Source organism: Schistocerca serialis, chromosome 5 (genome assembly GCF_023864345.2).
Source record: "Schistocerca serialis cubense isolate TAMUIC-IGC-003099 chromosome 5, iqSchSeri2.2, whole genome shotgun sequence".
Taxonomy (NCBI): Eukaryota; Metazoa; Arthropoda; class Insecta; order Orthoptera; family Acrididae; genus Schistocerca; species Schistocerca serialis.
In genome coordinates this window covers 688,677,433-688,704,513 of record NC_064642.1, presented here as the reverse complement: position 1 = coordinate 688,704,513, position 27,081 = coordinate 688,677,433, and the positions used below count along the sequence as shown (strand labels likewise).

General features: G+C 41.2%; 1 protein-coding gene across 1 annotated transcript; it reads left to right on the top strand.

Moving 5' to 3' along the window:
• LOC126481530 (cytoplasmic polyadenylation element-binding protein 3-like) lies at window positions 1-24,733 on the top strand. The gene is made up of 2 exons (XM_050105337.1): window positions 1-1,101; window positions 24,159-24,733. Exons 1-2 carry the CDS (start codon window positions 100-102, stop codon window positions 24,246-24,248), a joined length of 1,092 nt encoding a protein of 363 aa, XP_049961294.1. The 5' UTR covers window positions 1-99; the 3' UTR covers window positions 24,249-24,733.
• Window positions 24,734-27,081: the final 2,348 nt, after the last annotated feature.

Below are 27,081 nucleotides of genomic sequence, written 5' to 3'. Positions count from 1 at the left end.
AGGTGGATCGGTGTAGCAGATGAAGGACGTGTGCGTGTGAGAGTACAAGACGGTTCCCCCTCCCCCGGCTATCAAGACTACACGCAGCTTCAAGAACTAATGGGGGATTACAAGTTTAGTGTCAATTCTAACGTTGGGTCTGTTTCATCTGTGGAATTTCCCGCAAGTTCGACTAGTAGTTCATCGCTGTTTTTTACGACACCAACGTCTGTGCCGGATACTATTTCGTCACATCAGCATTCAACTATGCAAGATGAACTTTTGATAGAAAAAACTGCTGTAAAAACGACGCAGCAACTTTCACCGAATTCAGATGTCAACGGAGAGCAGGCAGTGAAAACCAAAGAAGATGAAACTTCATCTGGAAACATTGTGCAGACTGAAAACAAGCAGAACGAACAGTCACAGATCGGGCCTGCCGTTACTGCTCCGCTCCAGCTCGGAACTGGATTTAATGTATCTGAACCTAGTCTTAACGTGATTAATTCTAGTAATACTTCCACGGCTAGCTTGTGGTCTTCAGGACCGATGGAGGAGGGTCTTTTGCACAGTTTAAATGTACCTGCTGTAAATGGGACCTTAGCATTTCAGAATTTTCCTCCTACTAATCCAAATCCTTTATATAATACTAGTTTAGGACCTCAGATCGCAGGCTTACCACAGTCGCAAGGACAGCCTCCACAAAGGCGAGCCATCACAGCAACTCACAACTTTCCACATAATTTATCTCGCCAGATCCAGCACCAAAATCATCCGCAGAATATGTTTATGGCTAATAAGGGTTATACTTCTTGGTCCAGTCCTCAGCAAAATACATGGTCACCGGGCCCGCAGAACCAAGCTAACATGCAAGGTTTGTCACCGTGGAATAGAGGAAGATCTGTACCAAATTTGAATCCACTTCAAACCATGGGTAACATGGGCAATCTAGGCAACAGGAAACCTAGTCCAACATTTAATCATCAACACTCCGGAATGGTTATTTCACCGATAAAATTTCGACGCAGTACTTCATACCCAGGCAAAGGACTTTTTCCTCAACCACCAACGTTTGAAATTACCAACATGGATGAAAACAGAGAAGTGCTGCTTCCTTATCCGGTGAGTTTTATTACCATGTTTTGCATGATTGTTGTTGTTATTTTGTGTATGTGCTATGTTTACGAAGTGTGTTTTTGTTGTCATAGATGAGCTTCCATGCGTGTATGTGTATTAAGTATTTTATACGTGTTCCAGTGTGAATCGACAGCTTGGTATCTGTCTTAGTATTTCATTCGCGATTTATTAACGTCAGCCGTAAGGGGAATACTGCATTTACCTTTTTGTTCTCTTATACTTAGTATTTGCGGAAGTGTTATAATAGCATTCATTGAGAGATGTTTCGCAAGAAGTACAGTGAATGCAAATCTTGACAAATGTGTGTGAAGCTGTCAGTATTTAACATAACCTCAGCTGCCCATACTTATTGATCCGCTGTAATATAACACAGCCATTCAACATGGCCTCTTTACTAGCTTGAAAATGCATTAAAGCAAAGGAGCAAATCGTGCCCATGCTATTATTTCAAGTGTGTAATATACAGTATTATCAACCAGCAATCAAGACAAAATTGTGGCCTAGAAGAGCAATAGGATCTCATTGTGTTAAAGAAGTTATAAATCACTCCTGTGTCACCATTTCACGTTTTCTGAGGTTTTTTAAATAGGATTATTTTTTTAGGCCGACAAACTCTGTTATTCAAAGTGTCTTACATCAAACAGAAAATTCCTTTTGCATGAAGTTTTGTATATAATTTCATAGGGATGTGTGTGTCTCTTTCTCAACTGCAGAACCATTCATGTATCTACTAATTTTTCTTATTATTTCTATGTGCTGTGGAATGAAGCACAGAAATAGTCAATTTTATGAAGGATTCAGTGGATATTCTTTCTTCAATACAGTCCAAAATTTATAAAAGTTGGGGTGAAGTGATAGTTTTCACACAGGTCTCTCACATGACTACAGATTTGTAAAGTAAAGAAAATGCACATTCCAATTTGATTATTACCAAATATAGTGTTTATTTACTTAGTTGATTTACTGTGAGTAAAGCTATACCAGAATTTTTCTTGTGCAGTTATTGCTGGCACATGAAACAGGTACTATAGTGTTTTCCCTTTTGGGTTGTGAAGAATGTTATGAATTCTTGTTTTTGTTCATGTGAACATTTATGTCACATTTTGCTTGAAATATTAAGGGTTTGCATTATTTTACCTCGTATCAGTAGTTGTGCATGAAAGAGAATCTTCTCAGGCATTATGATATGCATGTTGCCCCTATAGTAGCTCTGAGTCTCATTTTTGTTCTTTAGTTTTGTAAACTGATTACCTACCCATTAAACCTATGTACTCCATAGGTAGATGCCTTGATTTTTGTTGGTGAAGGATTTTTTTTTTTTTTTTTATCCTGTAGTTAAGACTTTGTGTGTACAATATCTATTTCAAACTATAATGACTGTAATCTATTGATGCATATTGCATTTTGTTATGATGAAAGCAAAGAATTCTCTTTGTATGTGGGAAAGGAAGGGAATACTGATAGTTACAATATTTTGTTTCTTTTAGCCAGTAATAAGCAATGATAAGCAAGAAACCACACCAATAAATCAGTTATTACAGATATGAGAAGGTGAGGGTTGTATTATCTGTTGGATGTTCTGGTCATTATTGCACAAAGAAGTGGTTCATGCAGTGAGTAACCCTTATAGGACTTCTTGTCGGACTTGCAGGTTCATTCATTACGGCAACTGACTGCATATAATTGTAGTAAGTACAAATTGTTTATGTGCAATGAAAGGTGGAATCTTTTTGCCTGACATCAGAATTCTTTTGAGTAGGTGGGGCCTCTGTGTAGAATTATGCTATCAACTGCACAAGTGTAGTTTAGAGTGTCTTGGAAACAAAACCAAAAGAAATTAATGGTTGGTGAGCAAGCTCCTCCTATTAATCTGATGCTATAGTAGAGAAATGTAAATAACATTCATGGATTTCAGAAGGTTAACCATTGGCGTCAGATGGCTTATTTTACAGAGAACTACACTCAAGCCTCACAAAACAGTGTAAACGTTAAATAATGTTGAAATCTATAGTATCTCTCCCCCCCCCCCCCTCCAGACCAACATTTGCCCCTTATGTACAACTACATAAAGACGACCAAAGCATATACCTCCACCGTATGTTACTAGTTTTACGATCAAGATTTACGCAAATGATTCGTATCGCTGTATATTTTGAAATGAAGTAAAAATAATAATTATTATATTGAATAAAAAAAGTGTATCTGAGTGAAGCTGTGAGAGTAGGCTAGTACCAGATAAACGGTCACGAATTGCTTCCATTCGGAACGTGGACTACTTTCTTGATAAGATTGACATCTCATTTCCAACAACTTTAATCAGTTTACAATCAGATGAATTTACTATGTATATATATTTTTTTTTTTTTTTTTTGCGTTTCCTCACGCACTCCGTAATAACACAAAATTTCCCTGTTTAAATTGCTAACCTTTCTTGTTGATAGTACATAAAAGTTAAATCCGCTGGTGAGCGATACGTATTATTCGTACAAATTGAAGGGTTTATTGTGATAGTTTGGATTTGTTTCGTTCTGTTATGTATTGTGAAAGACATGGTGTACACCTGTGTGATACTGCTGTCGATAGACGCAGTCCAAAATTTTATCGGGTGCAATGTATAAGGTAGGATGCAGTAATGCATTTTCGTACAGTGTGCATGAACTTAAGCCTCTTCTGCCCTCTGCGAATATTGTTAACACGAGGATATAGTGGAAACATTTGAAGATATATATGGTCAGGCAGGAAATTGTTCCACTGTGACAGAATATTGGTTTGTGATTTTGGTCAATGGGTGACTAAACAATTTGACTTTTGAATGAATTAATAATGTTAGGCTTTGTATGTTGCGTCACTCAAGTGCGCCCATTTTAAAGTAGATGAAAATCTTATAACTGTGTCCCGAATTATTATTTCGCTGCAGTATAAGCATAATTATTGAACTGATTCACTGCCTTATCGAGCATTATGTGGTCCGAGCCTGTAGCTTCATGCACTGCATCCTGTAGTCAGGGCATCTGCTCTAAGACATCAACTAAATGGTGATCTGCTGTGGCAGCGGTTAACTCAATCTCTTTCTTATAAGTATAACGGAAATCTTAATATCAAGTTCTTCATCCTGTCTCCCACTATTTCACTTTCAGTCAGTGTTATCAAAAGAGCACAGTGAAAACTAATTCACTCGGGCCATTTATATAACTTCTGTACCGGAATATAAATACTCTAGAGACTGCAGAACACATGGTTTGTCATCGAAAACATCGATTCAGAATTCCAACAGTTTTCACCGTGAATGTGGCTGAAGATGGAAGTCTGAAAACGTGCAGATGGTTCACCAAAAAGTACTGCCTTAGTTTCGTAAACCACATAATTATATAAGCGTAGTTGGTAACCCATTTCACAATGGATAATTAGTCGCTTCTTTGTCCGTTTTTTCCGCACATTGCAGCCAGATAAGCTGGCTGGTGCACTGAGCTTCCTTGCATTATTGGTATGCAGTATGAGACAATATAGTAGTTTTCCGTCTACTTTAAACTTCGTTTCATGATTTACCTAAAGGAGAAAAACCTCTTTCTTCCAAAGACTAACAATTTTAAGCTCTCTGATCGTCATCGCTACTCATTGGTGTGGATTTAACCGCCAATCAGAACGCTAACAGTACCTCTCATGCAATTTTATTCCGAAGACCGACTGGATGAAGGGACAATTAATTTCGTCTCTTATCATTAGAAAAATTTGGATATCTATGTTCATTAATCCATTTGATTAGTGATTTTTCTTTCATTTTCTCTTCAGCCCTTTGGTATCAATGGATTGATTCCATACTTCCAAATCATCGTTTGACGAGTTCGCGGAAATACTGATAGTTGGTAAAGGGTTGTAATGCGTAAGATGATTTATTAGTGTTTGTTCTGCTTTACATGCATACTAAACTGCGTCGAGAAAATCACTAGGTTTCAGTGGACACCAGACGTTTTATTGTTCTTTAATATTATTTATTTCATTCGCGAGATATACGGCTTATATCTTATTTTCCTCATTGTTTCTCAATATCTGCGTCTATATACTGCTACTGGGTTATTACGTTTTGTATAAATGTTAATAGACGCCATTTCGTATTGCGAGCTGGTAGTAGCGTAACAGGATTTCCTTGTTCTGTCAGAATGTGTAAAACGTTAATGTACAATTGGCTAAAAATGGAAATTTCTCATAAAGCGCCTGAAATAAGCATATGAATCTTCAAATTCTGGCGCCATTCTTCCAGAAAAACGTTCCATATGTCGTCAGTCTTAGCGACGTACAGTACGTGTGTTATTGGAGATACTGAGCTTATGAAGATAAGATGATGATAAGGAATGCTGTCTCGAGATATGAGTCGGAATTACCTGGTGTGTGAGATAGAGAAATTTATGTGTCGGTTCTGCCCACCAATTAAGCAAAACAGTTTCGAGTTAATTCGGTAGTGCGCTGCGCAACTATGCTTAACTAGGAACGCTGAATAAGGTCCGATTAGAGCTCTCTATTTTCTTTCATCGCTCGTCGCTTTTTAGCATCTTGTGCATCTGCAAACTCTTGTTTATCATAAACCGAAATCGTATGATTTTCTACAATCACCATCTCTCTACAGCTTGACAATACTGGAAGTGTTTTCGGTAACCATTGTAAACGTTAAGGGAAGGTTGTACTATTCAGATTAAGCATGTTGAATTATCTCATCCAGCAGTACTAAGCTATTTTGTGAAAATGGCAAGATAGTCTTACTGCATCGTATTTCAGTAATAACTAAATCGGATCTAACCACTTTTGTTATAGATGATGTTAGTGAAGATGAAGATGTTATGATTCTGCGGGAAGATGTAAATAACCCTGTGAGTACATAAAGTTCGTATGCACATAATTATTGTCTTTGCTGACTGGTTCCAGGGATGAATTCATCAGTATAGAGGTATTTCAGATCTGAAATTTGAAAACGTTAAAAACGTTAAAAATTGCACCGTCAACATCTGCACATTTTCGAGTTCTTTCGAGAGTGTAGAATAAAAAGGAACTTAACGATGAAAATACTATTTCATGAAGATACGATCATTTGGATCTACCTGTCCATTTGTTTTCTTTTGTACACTTTTGTCTTGATCCAACCCCCATAAATATAAGTGGGTATTGTGCCTGAATGTCATCGTTCATTGTCAGCACGTAAAGTCCAGCGACATCGGATAGTCGCCTAATACATTTGGAAGAATGTGGAAGGATTTAGCCACACAGGAAATGCATTTGGATTCTCTGTGCCCATGGAAATGCCACACAGCTGTCAAAGTAATAGATTTGCTGACAAAATATGATTGCTGTCTGTCGTTTGTTTTGTCGAACATAACGGAGCCTACTAACATGACGAGACGGAGAAATTAATTTGGAAATTGTGCTGCAACAATCTGGATAGTATTTGAAGTCATGATAAATGAAGGTGGGTGAGCGAAAATAACTAATGACCTTCTACCACAGAAAATGATTCAAAATTAGCCATTTATATCGAAACATAGTAGGGAATACCCCATACAAGCAAATAAGCATTTTTGCAACAAATATCAGTTTTTTTTCCTGTAACGGAGCATTGAGAGGATGAAGTATTTTTAAAATTACATAAGCTTGCCGTGGGAGAAGACTATTTAGTGAATGAATTCATCTGTATGAGATACACTTCACTTATCAGAAAAAGGGTATCCATTTATATATGGACCCAGCAGTTAGCTATTTCAAATCTGTAAGTGACAAATAACAAAATCTTCGACGTTAAAATGTCACATTATACAGACAAGATCGATTAATGAGCGCCATTAGTTATTGAACATAGCTGCCGTTTTTACTTTTGTTGGTTCACAGAAAATGTTACGAACCGACATTGTGCCTTTAAAAATGTAACCGTTCGTTTACTCACCAAATTTCTTTAATCTTAGATTACTACACCCTCTTAAAATTTTTGATTGCTGCTGGTACCAATTCGCGGTTCCCGCCAATCTGATGTTCTCAGTATAGAGCGTAAAACAGGACATTTTGTACTTATTTTGTATTCGACATAGATTTGGAGAGCTTATAATTGTAATTAACTAATGCTTAAACCATAAATTATAACTTCCTTTGAATAAGGGGTTAGTAATAATGTAACAGCCCTCCCCCTGCCCCCTTAGTGTTCCATGGCTGTGAGATGTCGTCGAAGAGCCTTGCAGAAACTTGTTATGTCCTTGGTTACATAATTATTTCCCCAGGTGGATTACTAGGATGGGGGACAGCATAGTTTGTGATGACAAGGATGCGCGAAAAGGCTTCCGGCGTTATTTGGCTGGGATGAGAATGCGCCTTTGAAACTGAACGTCATTTACGCGAGTCGTATTATCGCTAAATAATGCAGATCCCTCGGTATCCAAATTGTAATCTTCTGAAGTATGTTCGTAGCTGATATCCGATTTCGTAGATGCAAGAGACTCTCTCTTCTCTCTCTCTCTCTCTCTCTCTCTCTCTCTCTCTCTCTCTCTCTCTCTCGTGGACTAAACTATGTCTCGTGTACCCTTTGTGACGCATACCTACCAACAGAAATGATACAAAATTTTCACGGTGTACCTGTCAAGCGCTTGGGTATGAAGTTTTGCTATTTCCTCCGCATCGTGTATGTCTTTTTTTTTTTTTTTTTTTTTTTTTTTTTTTTTTTTTTTTTTTTTCCAGTGTAACCCCTTATTTCGAAAACCGCGAATTGGTACCAACGGCACTCTTAATTTTACGAGGGTGTAGTAATCTAGAGTCAATGCAACATCAGATTCGACTACACCATTATGCAGAGGTTTCAACGTTGTTACCTGGTAACATCAAACTGTATTCGCTGACACGTGGAGTGGGATTGGCGTGCGTTTGACCGTGGTCTAAAGCCATTCGTGAAAAGAGACTAATGGCGCGCTGTTTATTATGGTGCCTGTTACACTGCTCAGTAAATCTGACGTAACAAGGGAAATCTATTAACTTTACAAATTAAAATATTGTGCACTCCGTCGTTATCACAACCAAGACACTTCTCGGTTGTTACATGTCTTGCATTTCGAGAACCAGCTGAATACTGTTGGGAATAATGTTTATGTTAGATGATGCTGTACAACTCTAAAGCGTCAGTAGTCGTGATTTATAGATGGAGTCCGTGTAAATAGAAGCAAAAAATCATCGGTCGTAGTGCCTCATGGAGAAGACTGTCAGTCACCGAAATGTCCGGAATCATGAGAGTGAGCGTTGTTCGTGATTGTGCAAGTCACTACCAGCACCTAGATTTTTTCCGTAGAATTCTGCTCCTCACTTTCGTGTGCAGTTTGCCCCTAAAATCTGAGGGACTTTGTTTAGACATGTACATCAACATGTTCGCCTCGCAAGCCGCTGTGCATGCTTGATTTAGGACTTCGCACTGATACTAAGGTGTCGTTGTCTTGTCATATTCTTTTCGCTTCTGGAGGAGGAGGAAGTGGAAGTGTATCCCCGTGGTTCAAATGGCTCTGAGCACTATGGGACTCAACAGCTGAGGTCATTAGTCCCCTAGAACTTAGAACTAGTTAAACCTAACTAACCTAAGGACAGCATACACATCCATGCCCGAGGCAGGATTCGAACCTGCGACCGTAGCGGTCTCGCGGTTCCAGACTGCAGCGCCAGAACCGCGCGGCCACTTCGGCCGGCTGTGCCCCCCTGCTTTGCGTATTCTTTCTAGTGTTATTCGCATTACCGGTAAGGTAGTTATACGATGGAGTCAGTTGAATTCCTGCACCGTCAACGTGGAATACCATCTCCCTGAGTTTATGTGTTGGAGTTTCGAGAGAAAGGCGTTGTCTTTCTTCCAAAGATTCCCATTTAATTTCTCTATTGCATTTTCATATGTCTGTGGCGTCCTTTCTTCGGGATGCACTCAGCCTCGTGATGCCAACTGAGGCGCTACTCGACCGAATAGTAGCGGTTCCGGTCAAATAAAACCATCATAACGACCGGGAGAGCGGTGTGCCGACCACACGCCCCTCCTATCCGCATCCTCAGGTGAGGACCACGCGGCGGTCGGATGGTCCCGATGGGCCACTTGTGGCCTGAAGACGGAGTGCTGTAGCGCCCTTTCGCGATCGTAATGGCGTTTATTTGAATATCCCCGACTTAACTGATGGGGAAAAAATCGGAACACCTAGGAGGAGTTGTGCGACACGAACGAAAGTTGGTAGGCGTGCTTCTACATGTGACAGACGATATCCTTTCAAATTTCGGTCAGTCTTATAAGAGGGGTGCTAGTAGTGCCATTATGAGAACGCAAATCAGTTTTGCTTTAAATACACGCTATAACGTTCGTGAGCGTTAGTTACATTTGAGATTGGAAGTGGTGAGCTGATATTATTATGAATCTCTTTAAGGCGACAAAGATGCCGTTATCAGCGCCTCACCGAGTTTGAAAGAGGTCGTGTAATACGACTACGAGAAGCTGGCTGTGCCCTCTGCGATATTGCAGAAAGACTTGGCAGGAAAGTAGCCACTGAACGTGACTGCTGGCAACGGTGCTCACGAGAATGTAGAAGACCAGGCTCCGACGGCCACGTGGCACTACCGAGAGAGAAGACCACCGTGTTCGGCGTATGGCTCTTTCGCAGCGTACTGCATCTGCATAGCAAAGCACCGCCATTTTCGACTTCAGTGGTGTCAAGCGAGAGGTCATTGGAGGTCAGCGTGGAGGTCTGCTGTGTTTTGTGATGAAAGCTGGTTCTGCCTCGGCACCTGTGATCGTCGTGTGTTGGTTAGGAGGAGGCCGGTTGAGGATGTACGACCAACCTGTCTGTGTGCTAGACACACTGAACCTACACTGGAGTTGTGGGCTGGGTTACGATTTCGTAGGACAGCAGGAGCACTGTCGTCGTTATCGTACACACCCTGACAGCAAATTTGTACATAAATATGGTCATTCAATCTATTGTGCTGCCATTCAAGAACAGGAAGTGTTTTACAACAAGATAAAGATCGTCCAGGTACCGCTGTTGTAACCCAACATACTCTACGGAGTGTCGACATGTTGCATTGCTCTGCTCGATTACCAGATTGTCTCCAATCGAGCACGTTTGGGACATCATCGGACGACAACACCATCGTCACCTGTAGACAGCATTAACCATCCCCGTGTTGACCGACCAAGTGCAACAGGCATGGAATTCCGTCCCACAATCTGACATCCGGCACCTATACAACACAATGCAGGCACGTTTGCATGCTTGCATTCAACATTCTGGCGATTATACGGTTATTAATGTACCAGCATTTCACATTTTGCAATGGCTTGTCTCACGCTTACGTTGACCTGTGATCTTACGGTGTTAATCACATAAAAATGTTACGTAGACGTATTCCCGAAATTTCATTACTGTACATTAATTATTCTTTGGTGCTGCGATTTTGTTTCCGTCAGTGTATTTGCGTTGGAACAGGCCACTAATTGGCACTAGGCTTCTACATCTCCGACTGGCATATTGTTCAGACAGGATCTTCGCTGTGAATAAATAAGGTGCTCAGGAAACGAGTCGTCCTAACTGCAAATTCGTCCCTTGTTCGTTAGTAGTTTCAGCAGGTTATTCCGTAAAAGTTTACCCTCTCCGTGCAGTTAGTCGTCTTGACGCGGGCAGCGTCAGAACCGCAGCAGATGTAGCAGCCATCGCGAGTCTAGTCTGAAAGCGAAACCGGGTCGCGGTTACTTTCATTGGTTGCTAAGCTCTCAGTTCCGTCGGAGCAGTAACCTCCTGCCGCCTGTTCGCGAGGCCGACTAACCGGAATGCTGTCCGGCAAGTAGGAGTACCTGTGTTGCATGAGCGCACTTAGAGCCAACGCAGCGCGCAGCTGTCACCGAAGTTGTAGTTTCCTTTCCTGCACGACCGTCTGGGTTCCTTCACAAACTCGAGGAAAACTGAAATCTGTTCGAATCAGTGTTCGGAGATACCGTGCTGTTTATTATACAAGTTACGGATCCTATGGATATTTGATCTGACAATTTTCGGTCCTAGGTATATTCGTAATTTTCAAAGGTATCGGTACACGTGGCATCGTTCGTTTCAAAACCATAACTAAGATCGTACTTGCCAGCGATAATAGCATTGCGATTTTTTCACACTTACATATTAAGTAAAAGCAAGAATGGGCACCAAGATTTCCAATATTTTATTTTGTCCTGGGTTATACGAGACACGAAAGAAACCATTTAAAGAAACTGGAAGTAACTACACCTTTCAGTTAGAAAAATATGTCCGATGAACTTCTTTCCAAAACATCTGGTGCAGCTGAAAATATTGTATTACATCTACATATACTTTAAATGTTTGCAATTATATGCCAGGTCAAACTGCAGTCAAATTACACTCAGGTGACAAAAGTCATGGGATAGCTATATGGAGATATAGAGATGGCGTACACCAAGGTATAAAGGGCAGTGCATTGGCGCAGTTGTCATATTGTACTCAGGTGATTCATGTGAGCCGCGCGGTTTGAGGCGGTCATGTCACGGCCTTCGCGGCCCCTCCCGCCGGAGTTTCGAATCCTCCCTCGGGCATGGGCGTGTGTGTTGTTCTTAGCATAAATTAGTTTAAGTTAGTTTAAGTAGTGTGTAAGTCTAGGGACCGATGACCTAAGCAGTTTGGTCCCTTAGGAATTCACACACATTTGAACATTTTTTTGATTCATGTGAAAAGGTTTCCGGCATGATTATGGCCGCATGTCGGGAATTAACAGTCTTTGAACGCAGAGTGGGTGTTGGAGGTAGACGCAAGGGATATTCCATTTCGGAAATCGTTAGGGAATTCAATATTTCGCGATCCACAGTGTCAAGAGTGTACTGAGAAAACCATATTTCAGGCATTATTTCTCACAACGGACAACACAGTGGCCGACCGAGAGCAGGGGCGTGTGCGTAGGGTTGTCAGTGCTAACAGACAAGCAACACTGCGTGAAAGAACCGCGTAAATCAATGTGGTACGTGCGGAGAATGTATCCGTTAGGACTTAGCGGTGAAATCTGGCGGTAATGAGCTATGGCAGTAGTAGACGACCGACGCGATTGTCTTTCGTAATACGAACGCCTGCAGCGCCTCTCCTGTGCTCGTGACCATATCGGTTGGACCCTGGGCGACTGGAAAACTGTGAACTGGTCAGATGAGTCCCGATTTCAGTTGATAAGAGGTGATAGTAGGGTTCGAGCATGGCACAGAACCCACGAAACGAGGCCCCAAGGTTTCAAAAAGGCACTGTGCAAGCTGGTGGTTGCTCAATAATGGTGTGAGCTGTCTTTACACGGAATGGACGGGTCCTCTGGTCGAACTGAACCGTTTATTGACTGTAAATGGTTATTTTCGACTACTTCGAGACTATTTGCCGCCATTCGTGGACTTTGTTGCCAAATAACGACGGAATTTTTATGGATGGCCATGCGCCATGTTACCGGCCCACAGTTGTTCGCGATTTGATTCAAGAACATTCTGACAAGTTGGAGTGAATGATTTGGCCACCCTAATCACCCGACACGAGTCCCACGGAACATTTTTGGGACATAATCAAGAGTTTAGTTCGTGCACAAAAGACTACATCGGCAACACTTTCACAATTACAGATAACTACGGAGTCAGCATGGCCCAGTATTTACGCAGGGGATTTTCAACGACTTTTTGAGTGCATGGCACGTAGAGCTACTGCACTACGCCGGGTGAAAGGAGTTCCGATACGATATTAGGAGGTATCCCCATGACTTTGGTCGCCTCAGAATATACCCTTCATTGCCGCTTTGGTGAATTGTGTATTGGCATGCGGTTTCCGTCATGCGTAGGTTTTCGAAAGACGAAATATCCAGAGAATTGTTTGTGAGGATGGATACTTGGTAATGTTACTGTCCAAACCCATCCAACACTTTCCAATATTCTGCTATGAATAACAAGATGTTGCACAAGCGGTACGGTTTGTGTGTGCATAGTGGCAGCTAGTAAACAGACGGACACAAAACAACAACTCGTTACAGAATTAGTTTAAGCCGTACCACAGAGATACTAAATAAACAAACGTGGAAGAGTCTCTCGGAATTTACAGGGCTGTTACACACTTAGTACATGTGGTGCACTGCAGCTCGTAAATATTTCAAGACAATCACATAAATGTTCTACTAGGAACTGCGTGCATACGCAGATTGCATTCCACATAGTAATAGGAAACAGAACTGGACAGTTTATTAAGATTACTCAGTTGTAGTAATCCATTTTACCCTTGGCGACAGTGGCGCATGATGAATTTATATAAGTTTATATTTATTTACCCAACTGCATCAGTGGTGTTGTATAAGCTGACATAACGTTTTTTTTTTTCTTGCTGATAATGACCGTTTCCACCGAATCTGGTACCATATATAGATTTATTTTATAAGCGGCTACTGGCGGTAAATAATAAGATCTCCTTTAATTATAAATAATATTTTCTTGGTCCTTTTTCTTATAATCATACGATTTGGTAATAAGATTCCTATTTCAGCTGAGAGTATGTTTTACAAAGACCGCAGTATATTCCATGCTCCTCACTTAAAATTCCAGTAATAAATATGTAACGATTACTGTACATTGTCTGTGATACCGTCTGGTATATTACACAATCACTGTTACGCAGATCGTTAGGCGGCAGCGAAAAATCAAAATCGGCCAGCACCGCGCGTATTGCACGGTCACAGCCCCATTTCAGCTTTAGCGTGCACTGTGTGGTTTCTCCGGCTAAGTAATGGCCGGTGGTTCGCACCGCTGTCCTCGGGTGGAAACCCTACGACTCCACCGCGTTACGACGTGCTTTCTGTACGTCGCCTCAACCGAGAAACCACAGTCTTTCTGCCTAACATCGCGGCTGCGGAAGAGTTGGGCAAATGCAGGTCAGATGTATGCACAGAAACAGATCTCGCCGCAGCCGTTTGAGCACATGCCAGCTGCCGCCTACAGAGTGCCCGGCAGGGGCCGTGAGCTCGACAGATGGGCAGCTTCACGAGTTATGCTCCATTTTACAATGCATGTCTAAGGGAAGCACTCGAAACGTCTCGACTGCGTTTGAGTCGATATCGTGGTTGGTAAATTTGCGTGTTTCGATTGTTCTTGCGAAGTTTGTTATATGCTCACGGGAGACTATACTCGTGTTTATAGAGAAGAACAAATAAAACAGCGTCAGCCACTTACTTATGTTTCCACTAGACGTTCCCATGTTTCACACCATCTTCAGGTGGAGATTTGTCATCGTTACGTTGCTGGCGTTAGTGAGGAGCAAGGCGCCTTTTCATAGCAGCAGCAGAACAAGTGCAAGGCAGATTATGCTGCGTCTTTTGCTTTTTCTGGACAACAATTTTATTACCAGCAAAAGACACAACATAATCTGCCTTGCACTTCGTCCGCTGCTGTGGAAAGTCGTCTCCACCTGAAAATGGTGGGAATCATCGAAGCGCGCAATGGAAAAATGAGCGACTGACGCAGTAAACTGTTTTATTTACATTATCAACAGTCGTAGCCCCCAAGACACCGCCCATTATGGACGAAATATCCAATCGTAGACAAGTAATACGGATGTTTAAAATCCTTCTTTGCAACTGCTACAAATTGTGTATTTATATTAACGTACACTTTTTCTTTCATTAATTTTAAAATATCTTCAGCGGAAGTCTTTTTTGTGTGATTTCTGCTTATATCTTGAAGTGTCGTCTGCGTAACACACCAAAATATCCGTGCGTTTGGCACTGTTATTTCAGGACCAGTTGAGTATATTGCGTCGTATACTATAATGAAAATGTGTATTGCTGCAAACCAGCCTGAAATTAGGCCAAAATCATCAGTGCCTAACGCATGATTACCTGGAAAATGTGCATGCAGACGATACTGGATGTAAGAGGAAATTGGACAAAAATGCTAACACTGACGATGTTTTTTATGTCAAAAAGCCGAAACGCGTATGGTAATATAAATACTATAAATTTTTTGTAGTTACAAAGACTGATTTTAACCCTTGATAACTGTACCCTCGTAAAATATGCGATTGCAGTAGGGTATGAAGCAGAACTTTCCTACTTAATTTGGTATGTAACATAGCATTGGAGATCTAATAATGGTAATTAGCTAATGCATTACCTATAAATTATGACTTCCTTTGAATAAAATGTGGAGTATTAACTTTACCATGATTTACTTGCAATGTAATATTTTCCCCTTTAGACCTCAGGGGTTAGTACCTTTACTAATTGTAAAGCAACTACGAACACTGGCCACACAGATGAAGAATTCATAGAAAAGTTATCACTCCAAATTGTCTGAATTCCAGTTTCTTAAACGAACATACGCCCAAACGAGTTGATGCCGTGGTGAGACTCTGGGCTAACAGTCAGAAGGATGGGTGTTCAAATCTCCGTCTAACCATCGAGATTTAGGTTTCTTAATGTCTGCCCGAGTCGCTTAATACAAGTGCTAGGATGGCTACTTAAAAAATGACGCGGCATGTCTCCCTTCCGTCCTTCTCTCTAGCTTCTGCTGCGTTTCTCATGACCTCACCGTCGATGGAACGTTACACGTAATTATTCCTCCTTTCAAATTTGTGCATACCAACAGCACCGACGTTTGAAAGTTGCGTGTTTCGGGAAGAATGTTGACGAATGATTCCGTAAGACTGTTGGGAAAGTAGCAGGGATATGGAAGGAATCATTATCAAGTGTAGGAAATGCTGATATACGTGCATATTTACTAAGACTGCGGCAGTGACGAGCAGCTGCTGAAAGTAGGCCAGAAGTACTCGTAAACAGGTGGTCGTGCTACCGGTGGCCGCTTCAGTGTACAGCGCCTGTGTCACGAACCGCTCACTGAAGGATGGAGTTTCACTTCCAGTTTCCCTGCTTTTTTGTTTGTCGCACCGCGGGAGCGCATAGTTGGAGAGATGTATTCAGATTTCCCTGTAACATACTTTACAGTTTTGATATTGCACACTGAATATTTTAGTGAGCATAAAACTGCAGAGCGCGGTCCCAACAAAAAATTGAACATTCTTATACAGGAGGCTAGCGACGTTACACCATTTCAGGAAGTAAGTGTATAAAGGGACTATTGTTATCTGCTGTCCGAGCTCTAGACCTAGTACTTCCGTTTCCGTCAAATTAAATAGTTACACACTAACCCTCCATCGTTGCTATCTGTCTTATCGCTTTTATCACATCCGAACATAGTGGACGAAGATGCATACAACAAAAGAATTCTCTCATACACATGGAACACTGAAAGACAATGTGGGAATGACCACCACGTGCGTCTCCTTCTTCCAGTTCACAATTGGCGCTTCACAGCTGCAGTTATTATTCGTCGTCTGCTGAGGACTGTTATCGCACTGTACTGCGAAAGAGATGCGGCGAGGTACCAGCGAAGTGATTGCTCGCTGGACGAGTTTCCGTCCACAGCTCACTGAAGAAAACGTCCAAAATATTTTTTTCGTCGCAGTAAATCCGAGCTCGTAAAGGATGAGCTTCAACGCTTTTGATTTATGGAATTTTAGCGTATTTTCCCCTATAACAATCTCTGTATCCTCGTAAAACCACGGTAAAGAAAAAAACGTCGTTAATTGCGGTTTTAATTTCCTTGGTGTTCTGCACGCTTTCCTCTTTCTTTTTTCATATCAAATGTACATTGCACTGCGGATTTCTGCTTGCTTGTAAAGTGATACATAAAATCTTATGAGTTTAGTTCACATACTTCCATTTACAGAAAGTGGTTAATTTCTTCTCCCCTTAAACACCGGTGTGTTATAGCAGCAGATATTTCTTCCCATCAGCAAAACTGCGTAAGTGTACGACATCACTTGTTACGGGCATATAATGCTTTGGTATTCTAGCTAGGTAGTTCAATATATGATTCGGAATAATGGCTTTGCAACTGATATAAGTTATACGTAGTTTGCAATTACTGTTTCAATATAATCCCAAGATAACCCTTCAGTACAGCAACAAATGTTAGTTTTCTACTTTCTTTTTCATTGAGCACGTGTACAGTGTAAATGCATCAGGTCGACAGGGCAGTACAGATACAACTTTCATTTTTCTAATAATTCACTTGTCGAACGGCACTATGCGAATTTATGTATGTTCCTGCAAGATCACTTAGTAACTAAAATGTTCACATTACCGGTTGTGACAATTTACTGCCAGTTTCAGACGTGACAATCCACAGCTGCGTCGTGATGCATAAAAGTTCAAGTTATGCACTCCGAACATCAGGAGGTGGTATAAATATGTCAATTAACTCTACACCATGTCGTCACACAATAAGAGAGACCGAAATTAAATTGAAATTTTATGTCTCGTGACGAAACTGTTAGTAAATTAGTCACATCCGAAGATGACAGTAAATTGCCGAAACAGCTAAAGTGAAATTTTAGTTATTGAGCGATTTTGATGTAATAAATTCATATATCAATATAACCTTCATGTTCTCTTCTTTAATCATATAATCGTCCACGATATAACTACCCGTAAATGTTATGAGGAGCGTAAGTTTATAAATCCGCAGACCTATCATAGTCGATGTCCTTCTGTTTCGGGTATTATTCACTGTAGTTGTAAGTGAATTGTAACTGTTGTCCTATTTTAGCCGGAAACTACTACGGGATCATATATGTACTGTGAATAGATTATGCGAAGCTTGTTCAGTAATTGGAAAAAGGGACAATTATTATTCTCCCCGTGTTAGTGCAATCGCCGAAAAAACAATTCCTTCGTCATACTTGAGAAATATATTGAGAGATATGGTGTCATGAAATGAAATGAGTGGAATGAAAAAGATTGTCTTCCATGCATTTTCCCGCTCTATTAACTTATTTGATTGCAGTTGTTGCCGTCAGTTTTGTCTTCGGTTGGAGCTATATATGGGAGTGTCAGACGGCATAAACATGCACAGTAACAGTTCTTGTTATCCTAAAAAAAGCAGTTAATTTTTATTTGTTTATCGTGTGAAATGGTCGCGTTGTCTGTGAGCGTCTATGCATTACCAACGAATCCAACGCACAGCATCTGTCAAGGGAAAAGACATTTGGGATGTAAACTTTGTTGCCTACCAGTCTGTGATTAGCACGCTTCAGGCGCGGACCTGGCTACATTCTCAGGGCATCTGCTTCTAAGTTACTCCGTATCGTATTTAACACAGGATAGTTCATCTTCTAGCATACCCTGGTGCGTTGTTACAGTCACATCTTTCTACCTGTACTGCACCATTTTATTGAGTGATGGACTCGTACCGGTTACGAGACTACAGCACGCAACGGTCATCCGAAGTTAGGATTGCCGAACTATGAATCTGTTAGTCACTGCCACAAGCGTAAATGCCCTTGCCGATTTAGGTCTGAAAATCTACTGTCCATCCAGTGGCACATGAGAGAACGGCGACAAAGTGCGATGCCGAGAGAAAAGTGCAGTTCCAAGGTGTAAGTCGACACAAATCAGTGTTCACGGAGCAGTGACAGATAGTATACTACAGGAGCCGTACCGCAGGCCTTTATTTGTTGTTCAAAATAGCATTTTTATTGACAGAAGCGAAGTATTCCTATGAAGCTGGTTTTACTTCCGCGTGCTGATAGAACACGACGAGGATACCGCCAATCCGCTTTAGCTAGCGCATCCCGCAGTGTCATGCATACAGCAGCACGCTGTCTTAAACGTGTGGCCACTACACTAACTCGCAGTCGTTTCTAGATATTTGCTCACACGTGAAATTTGAGCATCCACTATTTGTGCGCGTTTCCTCTATTGTGCAAACTGTCAGTCTGTGTACGTTTTCTTCGCTGTAGTTATGCAACAGAACTCAGTTTCAAACATACGTATGGTTCGCAGTAACGCACCTATTATACTGGTTACATCCAGTTTAAAGCGCGCATTTCGAACATTAATTACTTCATTAAGTTCCAAAACGTCGGAGCGCTTAATACAAGTCAAATATACGAAGGGACTTCAAAAAGTAAGTTACACATTATTATGGCAGGCCAAGTAACTTTTGTTGATTTCTGCACTACACTTCAAAATGACACAGATACTTGACACTGTTTTTCAGCATCATCACAAAGTCTCTGTAAGAACGTTCTGCAAATCGTTGTATTCCTAGACGATAGAAATCCGTCCCTTAGACACGGAACAATCGAGAACCGCTGTGAGACCGTCCTCAATGTTCAAAAATCTCTCTCCCGCAGACCTTCGTCGTCGTTTGTAGTTAATGTCTGTAAGCATCACCCACAAATCTGTGGCCTTCTTCAAATTGTTGGCATCATTTCACTACAGCTTGGCGCGACGTTGCATTTAGTCCATATAAAGCAAGACTTTCATGGTGAATCTGTGTGCAACTTAAATGTCTTGCCCACAAGAACCCTACTGCCCCCTGTATTTCGGTTTTGGAATGCGTCTCCAGTTGCCGTACTTTCTCATTCCCACACTTCTACACCTGTTATCCGTACCGCAGCAGAACTGTCTGCAGGAAACCTTGAACACGTACTCTGACGGTGTGCCACTGTTGTTGCACAGTTGTCTTAGCACGTAACGATATACGTAACTTCCTTTTTGAACTTCATGCGTAGCAAACTCTTAAAATTAAGTTGTTGGTAGAGGTATGCACTATGTACGCAGTATGAAATTTTCTTAAAATGTTTGAGAACAACATAATTCAAACTATGATAACGACCGAAGGCAGTAAATTATTTAAGTATGAGGTGTAGTGAAAATTTTTAGAAATTGGTCAAAAAATGCGTGTGAATTCCTAAGGGCCCAAACTGCTTAGGTCATCGGTCCCAAGACTTACACACTAGTTAAAGTAGCTTAAACTAACTTATGCTAAGAACAACACACACACACCCATGCCCGAGGAAGGACTAGAAACTCCGGCGGTAGAGAAATTGGTCATTTTTCGCCTGTGTTAGTCTTGTCTTTGATGGCGACGACATGCCGTCCGTTGAAACAGACACTGGCCGCTTTTTATTTTTCTGAACGTTCATTCAGTACGCGTTTCACTTCACCCAAGTTTCGGCATTTCATTCGATGTAACTTCGCTGCCGGATGGCCTTCCTCTCGCCGATGGAGCCTGACTCTCTTACAGAAGAAACCAGTGCCTGAAGTGTCACGCCTTGAAAACAGGTATACACATCTTCATAATTAGAAAATATAATTCGCTCATCTTTTGTCGTATCTTCTCGTAAGTACCACTCGAGATAGCCATAGTATGTGACACACAGTGGTTGATTTGCTTTTAGTTATGCAATGCAGGGACGAGTGCGGCCAACTTTTCTCCTCCTGAACAGGAACAATTTTATGAAGCAAAGGTAATAGACAATTTAGTAATTGATTTTAAAGAACTACCGGAGGTAACCAATTTTATCTCGCACTGTATGGTCATGTAGAATAATCAGAGCACAACGCTAGGCTCTTGGCCACACGCAGTGATAAAAGAAAGTGTAGATAGTCGTTTGAGAAGGGGCCTGAAATACGACATGATCTTACTAAACGTTTTGCCATAAATAAATTATTTATTTATTCCATAAAGGGGGGCAATTGAGCTCCTTACATGTATAAGACTGATACAGCTACCATCAAATTTGACTGAGAGCTTCAAATATGTTCTATGTTACGGCCACGGAGCGTATAGAGCTACGTTCTTAGGGCGAGAGGCTTCCAATTCGTGCTCACGGTTTGTCGCACCATATTTGCTTCGTCCCACGGTCACCTCTGCAGGTCAGCAGCGTTTCGTCTTAGACTCTAAGCTGTCTGCGCAAAACATCGCTGGATCCCTGGTTCCGTGGAGTTATAAATAAGTCGCCACGCGCCCGCGTTTCTGGTCCAAGTCTCCTCTCGCCAACACATTATTAGGTAGCCGGTAGAAAACCTTGGACGCGGTTTCAATGAACGTTCCGAGGTTATTCACAGAGTGGTTGAGAGTAAAAGAAAATAAATTACACGTACCCCACTCAGTATTTATTTTGTTCCCTCTGCTTTGAATTGGTGAACTGTGTTTCTAGTAACCATGCCACCATAGTTCTCAGGTTTTGCCTTATGTCCTGATGGCCTATGGGATAGTTAAAAACATCTGAATTCTGCCTGGGGCATTGCACCTGAAATCTAGTGAGAGAGGCGGATTGTTCTCCTGGTCAGATATTTCGAGCGGTGACGTAGGCGGACGGATCGATGTCGTACTGCGTAGTCGCCGCTTCTCTGATAAGAGACGCCATGCTGTCGCCACGAGTTGAATTTCTGTGAAAATTAAGCACTGACATTGGTGGTGAGAGCTACTCGTATTGTCTTCGCGAGAGTGTGTTTCCAGTTTTCGGTCAGCGAATTTCCGTATTCTTTTGGTGTTTTTGTATTGCATTTTAAGGGACAATCTTCTTCAAAAACCATGCAGTTTTCCATTTTTTTAAAAATTAAGATCGTCGAAAAACAGTGTTTCTTAGCAGACAAATGGGTTTCAACCCTCCTCCTTGGATTTGGTTCCCCTAAACCTACAAATCCTGAGATTTTACTGCAACAAGCGCTCTGTATGATTGTCAGACTCGTACTAGACTTCGAAATGATATTTTTCCACCTTTGGTTAAACAATAGACACAGATTTTTCTGCCTTACATGCTTAAAATAAATGGAGATCGAGAACAGTACTTTTTTAGTACATTGTGACTTTGTTGTTAGCATATTCTGTGAACCTCACGTCTTCTCACCAGTGGTAGTGCGATAATTAACTCGCCGTCGGCGTTCTTATAGTGATTTTGGAAGGGGATCGGGGGAAGTTGCTCTTTGCTCTGCGTGGATGATGCTCGCGCCCTTAGGGCATAATTTTCACCTCGCGTCTCTTCGTCACTGGTGGTGCAAATTCACTGATAGGATGGAATCAAAACGTCACTGGAAGTGCCACCCGTGCTGCTGCGTATCTTACGTCGTTGCTGCCTACTGCCAGCTCGCCTTAACAGTGTTACAGAGCGAGCTGGCGAAGTCGCTCTTGTTTGGTATGAACGGGTTACAAATAATCTTCTTCCAGCCCTCCTAACTTAGCTTTTTTCACCTTCTTTCAAATCACCTCATTTGATTGCGTGAATGGTTCGAGGCCACGGACGATCCGCTGCATCACACTTGTCCAATCCGAGCTTGCCCTCCGTCTGTAATGACCTCAGCATCATCGGATCGTTAAACCGTGCTGTTCCTTCCCTCCGAAGGCTGTGAATAAAGAGTGAATTCTCATTTGAATCTTATAAGACGCGTATATCCTGTAACACTCTATTGTAAGCTAATTTAGTTGACTGGTCGTGGAACTGTTGCCGCGGGCTTGGAATACCTAACATTAACGAACGGTATGGTGCAGAGGTAGTGTCTTCGAGTCGTACTTATTTTCCTTAAATTCTGGCAGAAGAGGGCCTGGGAGGGCGTCTTGCTTGTGACAAACAAACTTATCACGTATTTCCACAAACATGTATGTTGTGGTGTGGGAAATAAGAGCCCTATTTTTTGATTTCGCGCAATAGTGTTGAATGTATCTTGTTAAAGACGACCTTGCTACCGAAATATCTAAGCAGAACTAGGAATCGAAGGCGATATCTCCGCGTTAGTAAGGAGCAACGTTAACCACGACATCTGCAGTAATTTTTGTTAGTTATTTGAACCGCAATGTTACAAACAGATTTTGGTTAGTAAGCGATTCATAGCAGAAAATTCTGACTTAAGCTGTCCGCGTGCGAAGGTGTCTGGCAAGGTGTCAGGCTTATCATCTACAGAAAATCGTTGACAGCTAATGGTTTGGAGGAAACATAGTAGGATCTTTGTGTTTCAGCTGGCAAATAAAGGAACATGTAAATGAAACTTTGAAAGATGAAATGACTTTACATTTGTGATAAGGGAGATTTCTTTCAATAATTACAGAACAAAGGATTACAGCTAGACTTTTAAACTATTTTATGACATTTTAGTCAATACCTACATTTCATAAAAATGATAGCGCGATAGCTACAGTCGCGAAATAAGACCATCATAACCGTCTTCCAAGATGTGAAATTATGTGAGCTATAAATTATTTCAGCTATAAAATATATCATTTCTACGATATGAGTTCACTCCTCAACAACCAGTGAGAATAACCGAATAACAACTAATTACGATAACTTAGAATACAGTCCTTTTGAGAATGGTGTTGTACCTGGTTAATCGCAACTCATACATTTTCTTCTCCTAGAAACATTTTATTCTTATCTCTTTTAAGTACACTGATATGTAGGCCATTAAAAAGCAAGGACTGCCTCAGCGACTGTGCATTTTCACCGAGAAATTTTTTTCTCCAATTGAACTCCATATTATTATGTTTGGAAAATTATAATCGGCTCTCGCCTCGATAAACAATGGCAAGCTGTAATTCTAAGTGACCCATTAGTAGCATAATAAAATAAATTATATTTGTTTTTTAATTTTTTGTCTAGTAAATGCTACTTGAGAAGTAGTTTTAACTTGTGTAGTACTCAGTTCTGTTTTTATTTAGAATGTATGTTTGTGTTTATGTAGAATACTGTGAAGCAAGTCGATTAGAAGCCCTTTAATTTGGATTGGTTCTTGGTGCTGGTTTATACATATCGAACAAAGGTAGTATTTTAGTGTGTAACATCTGCCATTTTCCTGCCCTTAGTTCCATCCAATGCTGGAATTCCCGAAGCGTTTCCCATGCCTACCGAAAAAAATCATTCCTCCCTCAAGCCTTTCTTTGTTCCACCAAGACCTCCTGAACTGCTGTCTGTCGAAGTAAAGTATCCAACTGGAATCCCTGGCATTCGCCGTCTCACTTCTCCTTGGCCATCCAGAAAATTTATAACAGCTCCATCAGTAATGGGATAGGCAGGTGATTGGTAGCCTCTTGTGGTTCTTTCCCTTCCCATGCGGTGTCTCTGGTGGTCATGCCATTGGCTAATAGCACGATAATGTACCTTTTTGTGTGTGAACATTGTCCTACAGCGCAATGTGAACCTTGTTTACAGACCGCCAGAAGCACTGACAGCCAAGATGCTTTCCTGCCGGGGTTCAGCTGTAAGAAAGGCCGACGCCCGTATGTTGGGACAGTGACCTGAGGGCAAGGCAACCGTGCTCCTCACTTGTTTTGACACCGGCTTGAGCACACCTTGATGAGGACCGCCAACCACCGCCATTCTGTAGAGGCTTTGCCAGAACATCGCCGAAAGTGCGGCGGGATGCCCGTAGATATGGAATGTTTGGAGAAAAGACGTCGAACGAATTGCAGTGTGTAAAGTATGCAATGATTATAATTATAGAGGAATTTATGGAACTCGTTTGATTATTCCCTTCAAGTATTGACAGATTGTCTCAGACGTGTCCAAATGCAGCTGTTGTTTGCTATGTAAACACAGCATATTGATGAGACCTTCTCCTATCTCTCTCACTCTTGTGTTGTCTGTGATGGTTGAAACTTAAGTCCACAATCGTATCAAGCATAATTTCAGACCACGTATTTGTGTACTTCGCTTCTGATTAGTTTCTTTACCGAAATAAAAATGTCTGATTGTGCCATGTAATTTTTTGAATCCAGACTCATACAATACAGAATAAAGAAAATAGAATTACCATTGTTGGTTACGCCTTGTTGTTTTTATTTGTATGGATCACAACACCTGCCCTGTTCCCTGATCCTTTGTTAACAGAACTCAGATTGCAGCAAGGCAACCTAATAATACTATTGTCCCTGTATTTTTGGAAATAAATGATGGAAATCACATTTTCCTGATTATTATTCCAAGATCTTTTTGTGAACGATCGCCTACAAGTGCACAAGATCTCTTCAGTGAACGTAGCCCCTCTTCTCATGTTTCGAGTTACCACTTGCTTTCAGCTTGCTATGTGTCCTTCAGCAGCTGGATCCCAATTCAGTTTGTAGAGATATTATACCTAATAACGAAAATTAGCACTGATGCTCTATTAGAGCAACAGAAGAAATCGTCTTCACCCTACAGTATTGTTTTACGTAGTAATCGTTATTTATAAATCTTGTTCCCCTATATAAATCATTTTTAAGTCTTTTACCTGTACTGAAAGTAGGTCGTTGAAAAGCAAGGCTATATAACCCCCCTCCCCCCATAACGTATACTACAAGGAAAATATTTTTTTCTTTTAATGTAAGCTGCTACTGACGTATCTCTGCCTCGGCACAAGCATTTTTACTGTCTCAGCAATTGTGCGTTTTCGCCGAGAAATTTTTCTCTTCAATTGGACTGCATATTAGAATTTTTGAAAACTTATAATTGCATCTTGACCTGACGAACAGTGGCAAGTTGGAATGAAAAGTGATACACAAGCAGTACGAATAGTACTAATTACATTTGAGGATCTCACGGTACAACAGTTCTTTCATCCTTTCCTAATTTTGCACAGTTAGTGCCGCCTTTTATGAACGTATGGAACACAACTCATCACTTACTGCGTGTGCTCTTTTCTGCATCCCTCCCATTTCTTGTCCTTTTGACCTGCATCAGCGCAGGGTCGGCACAGTTAGTGACGCATTTGGCGTGGTTAATTTAATGGGTCTAGAGTGGCACTCGGTGTCTCAGTTGATTCTGGCTATACATCATGCAAATCTGTGTGATATGATGTTAGTGGTAAACGAAGCATGGCCTGTTGAAATCTCAATCCATATTCTAGTGTTCTGTTCCTCACAGTTCATGCTGACACTCTGCATGCCATCTCTGCCCGGATTTCACCTGTTGTCATCTGTCTGCTTGTCATTGTGACCTAAACAATCCTTCGATCTTCTCATGGTGTAGTCCCCCCCTGTAAGCTCCTGTTCCTAGTGTCCCTTGCACACAGTTTTCTTAAGCCCACTTGTGACCTCTCCTTCCGCAGTCATTAAACCACCATTTGTGCGGTCTTTTGGTACGATACCAATGATTCGAGCTTTCTCAAGAATTGACAGATGGTGACACATTGCACGTAACAGTGTGATTCAGCAGTCCGTACTGATGCGTTTTATGCAATCCGCAACGCCTTCAGAAAGTACACGCGAAATTTTTATATTCTCTTTCTCGCTATTAGTGTGCAAACTCTTAGTCCTAGAGGAAAAATGAACAGGACGTTTATGCAGGAACTGTAATGTAGTTAAATTTTGTACTGCGATACGATTTTGTCGGTGGTCATGGTATTCGAGTTACTCAAGAGAAACACTTGAATATCACTTTTGTAAATTTTTGTTGAATAATTTGAAAACTACAGCCTCTAGCAAAAACATGGCCTAGTACAAAACTTAACTACATTATGTTTCCTACAAAAAGGTCCTGTTCATTTTGTCTGTGGTACTAATAGTTCGCACATAGTAAGAGAGAATATGAAAATCTCGTGCATGGTATTTGAAGGGATTGCAGATTGCATAAAACGCATCGGTAGGGGTAGCTGATTCACTCTGTATATGGCATGTCGTGCTGTTTGCGACCTCATCCCTAACGTTAAAAACAACGATTAGCCACGTCATACATCATACTTCATTTGAAGAAATTTTATTGTATTGAAAGTAAGCTCGAAAAGAATCAAATTGTAAGTAGCATATCTCACGAACATGGAAATACTGGAGAATCACATTTCAGCGTTCCATCAAGGTATTGATGGTGCAACTATCGATTTCTGTCCCTGTTTTTATTCAGACTTGAGTTAATCTCATCAGTTTTGAGGTTATTTTGGACAACCTTCTCTAACCATCTAATTTTCAGTGGAGAAAGGCGACATGCATCGTCTATTTGTAACAAAATTACGCGTTCGGAATAAATGCAGGACGTTATCCCCATGAGTTACCCAAGTTTTGCACTGACGAACTTGCGAAGGCAGAGGCGAATAGCACTGTGGATGTGTTCACGCGACTGTGAGATCGTCTTCTCGTATAGTGAGATTTCAGTGTATGTTTAA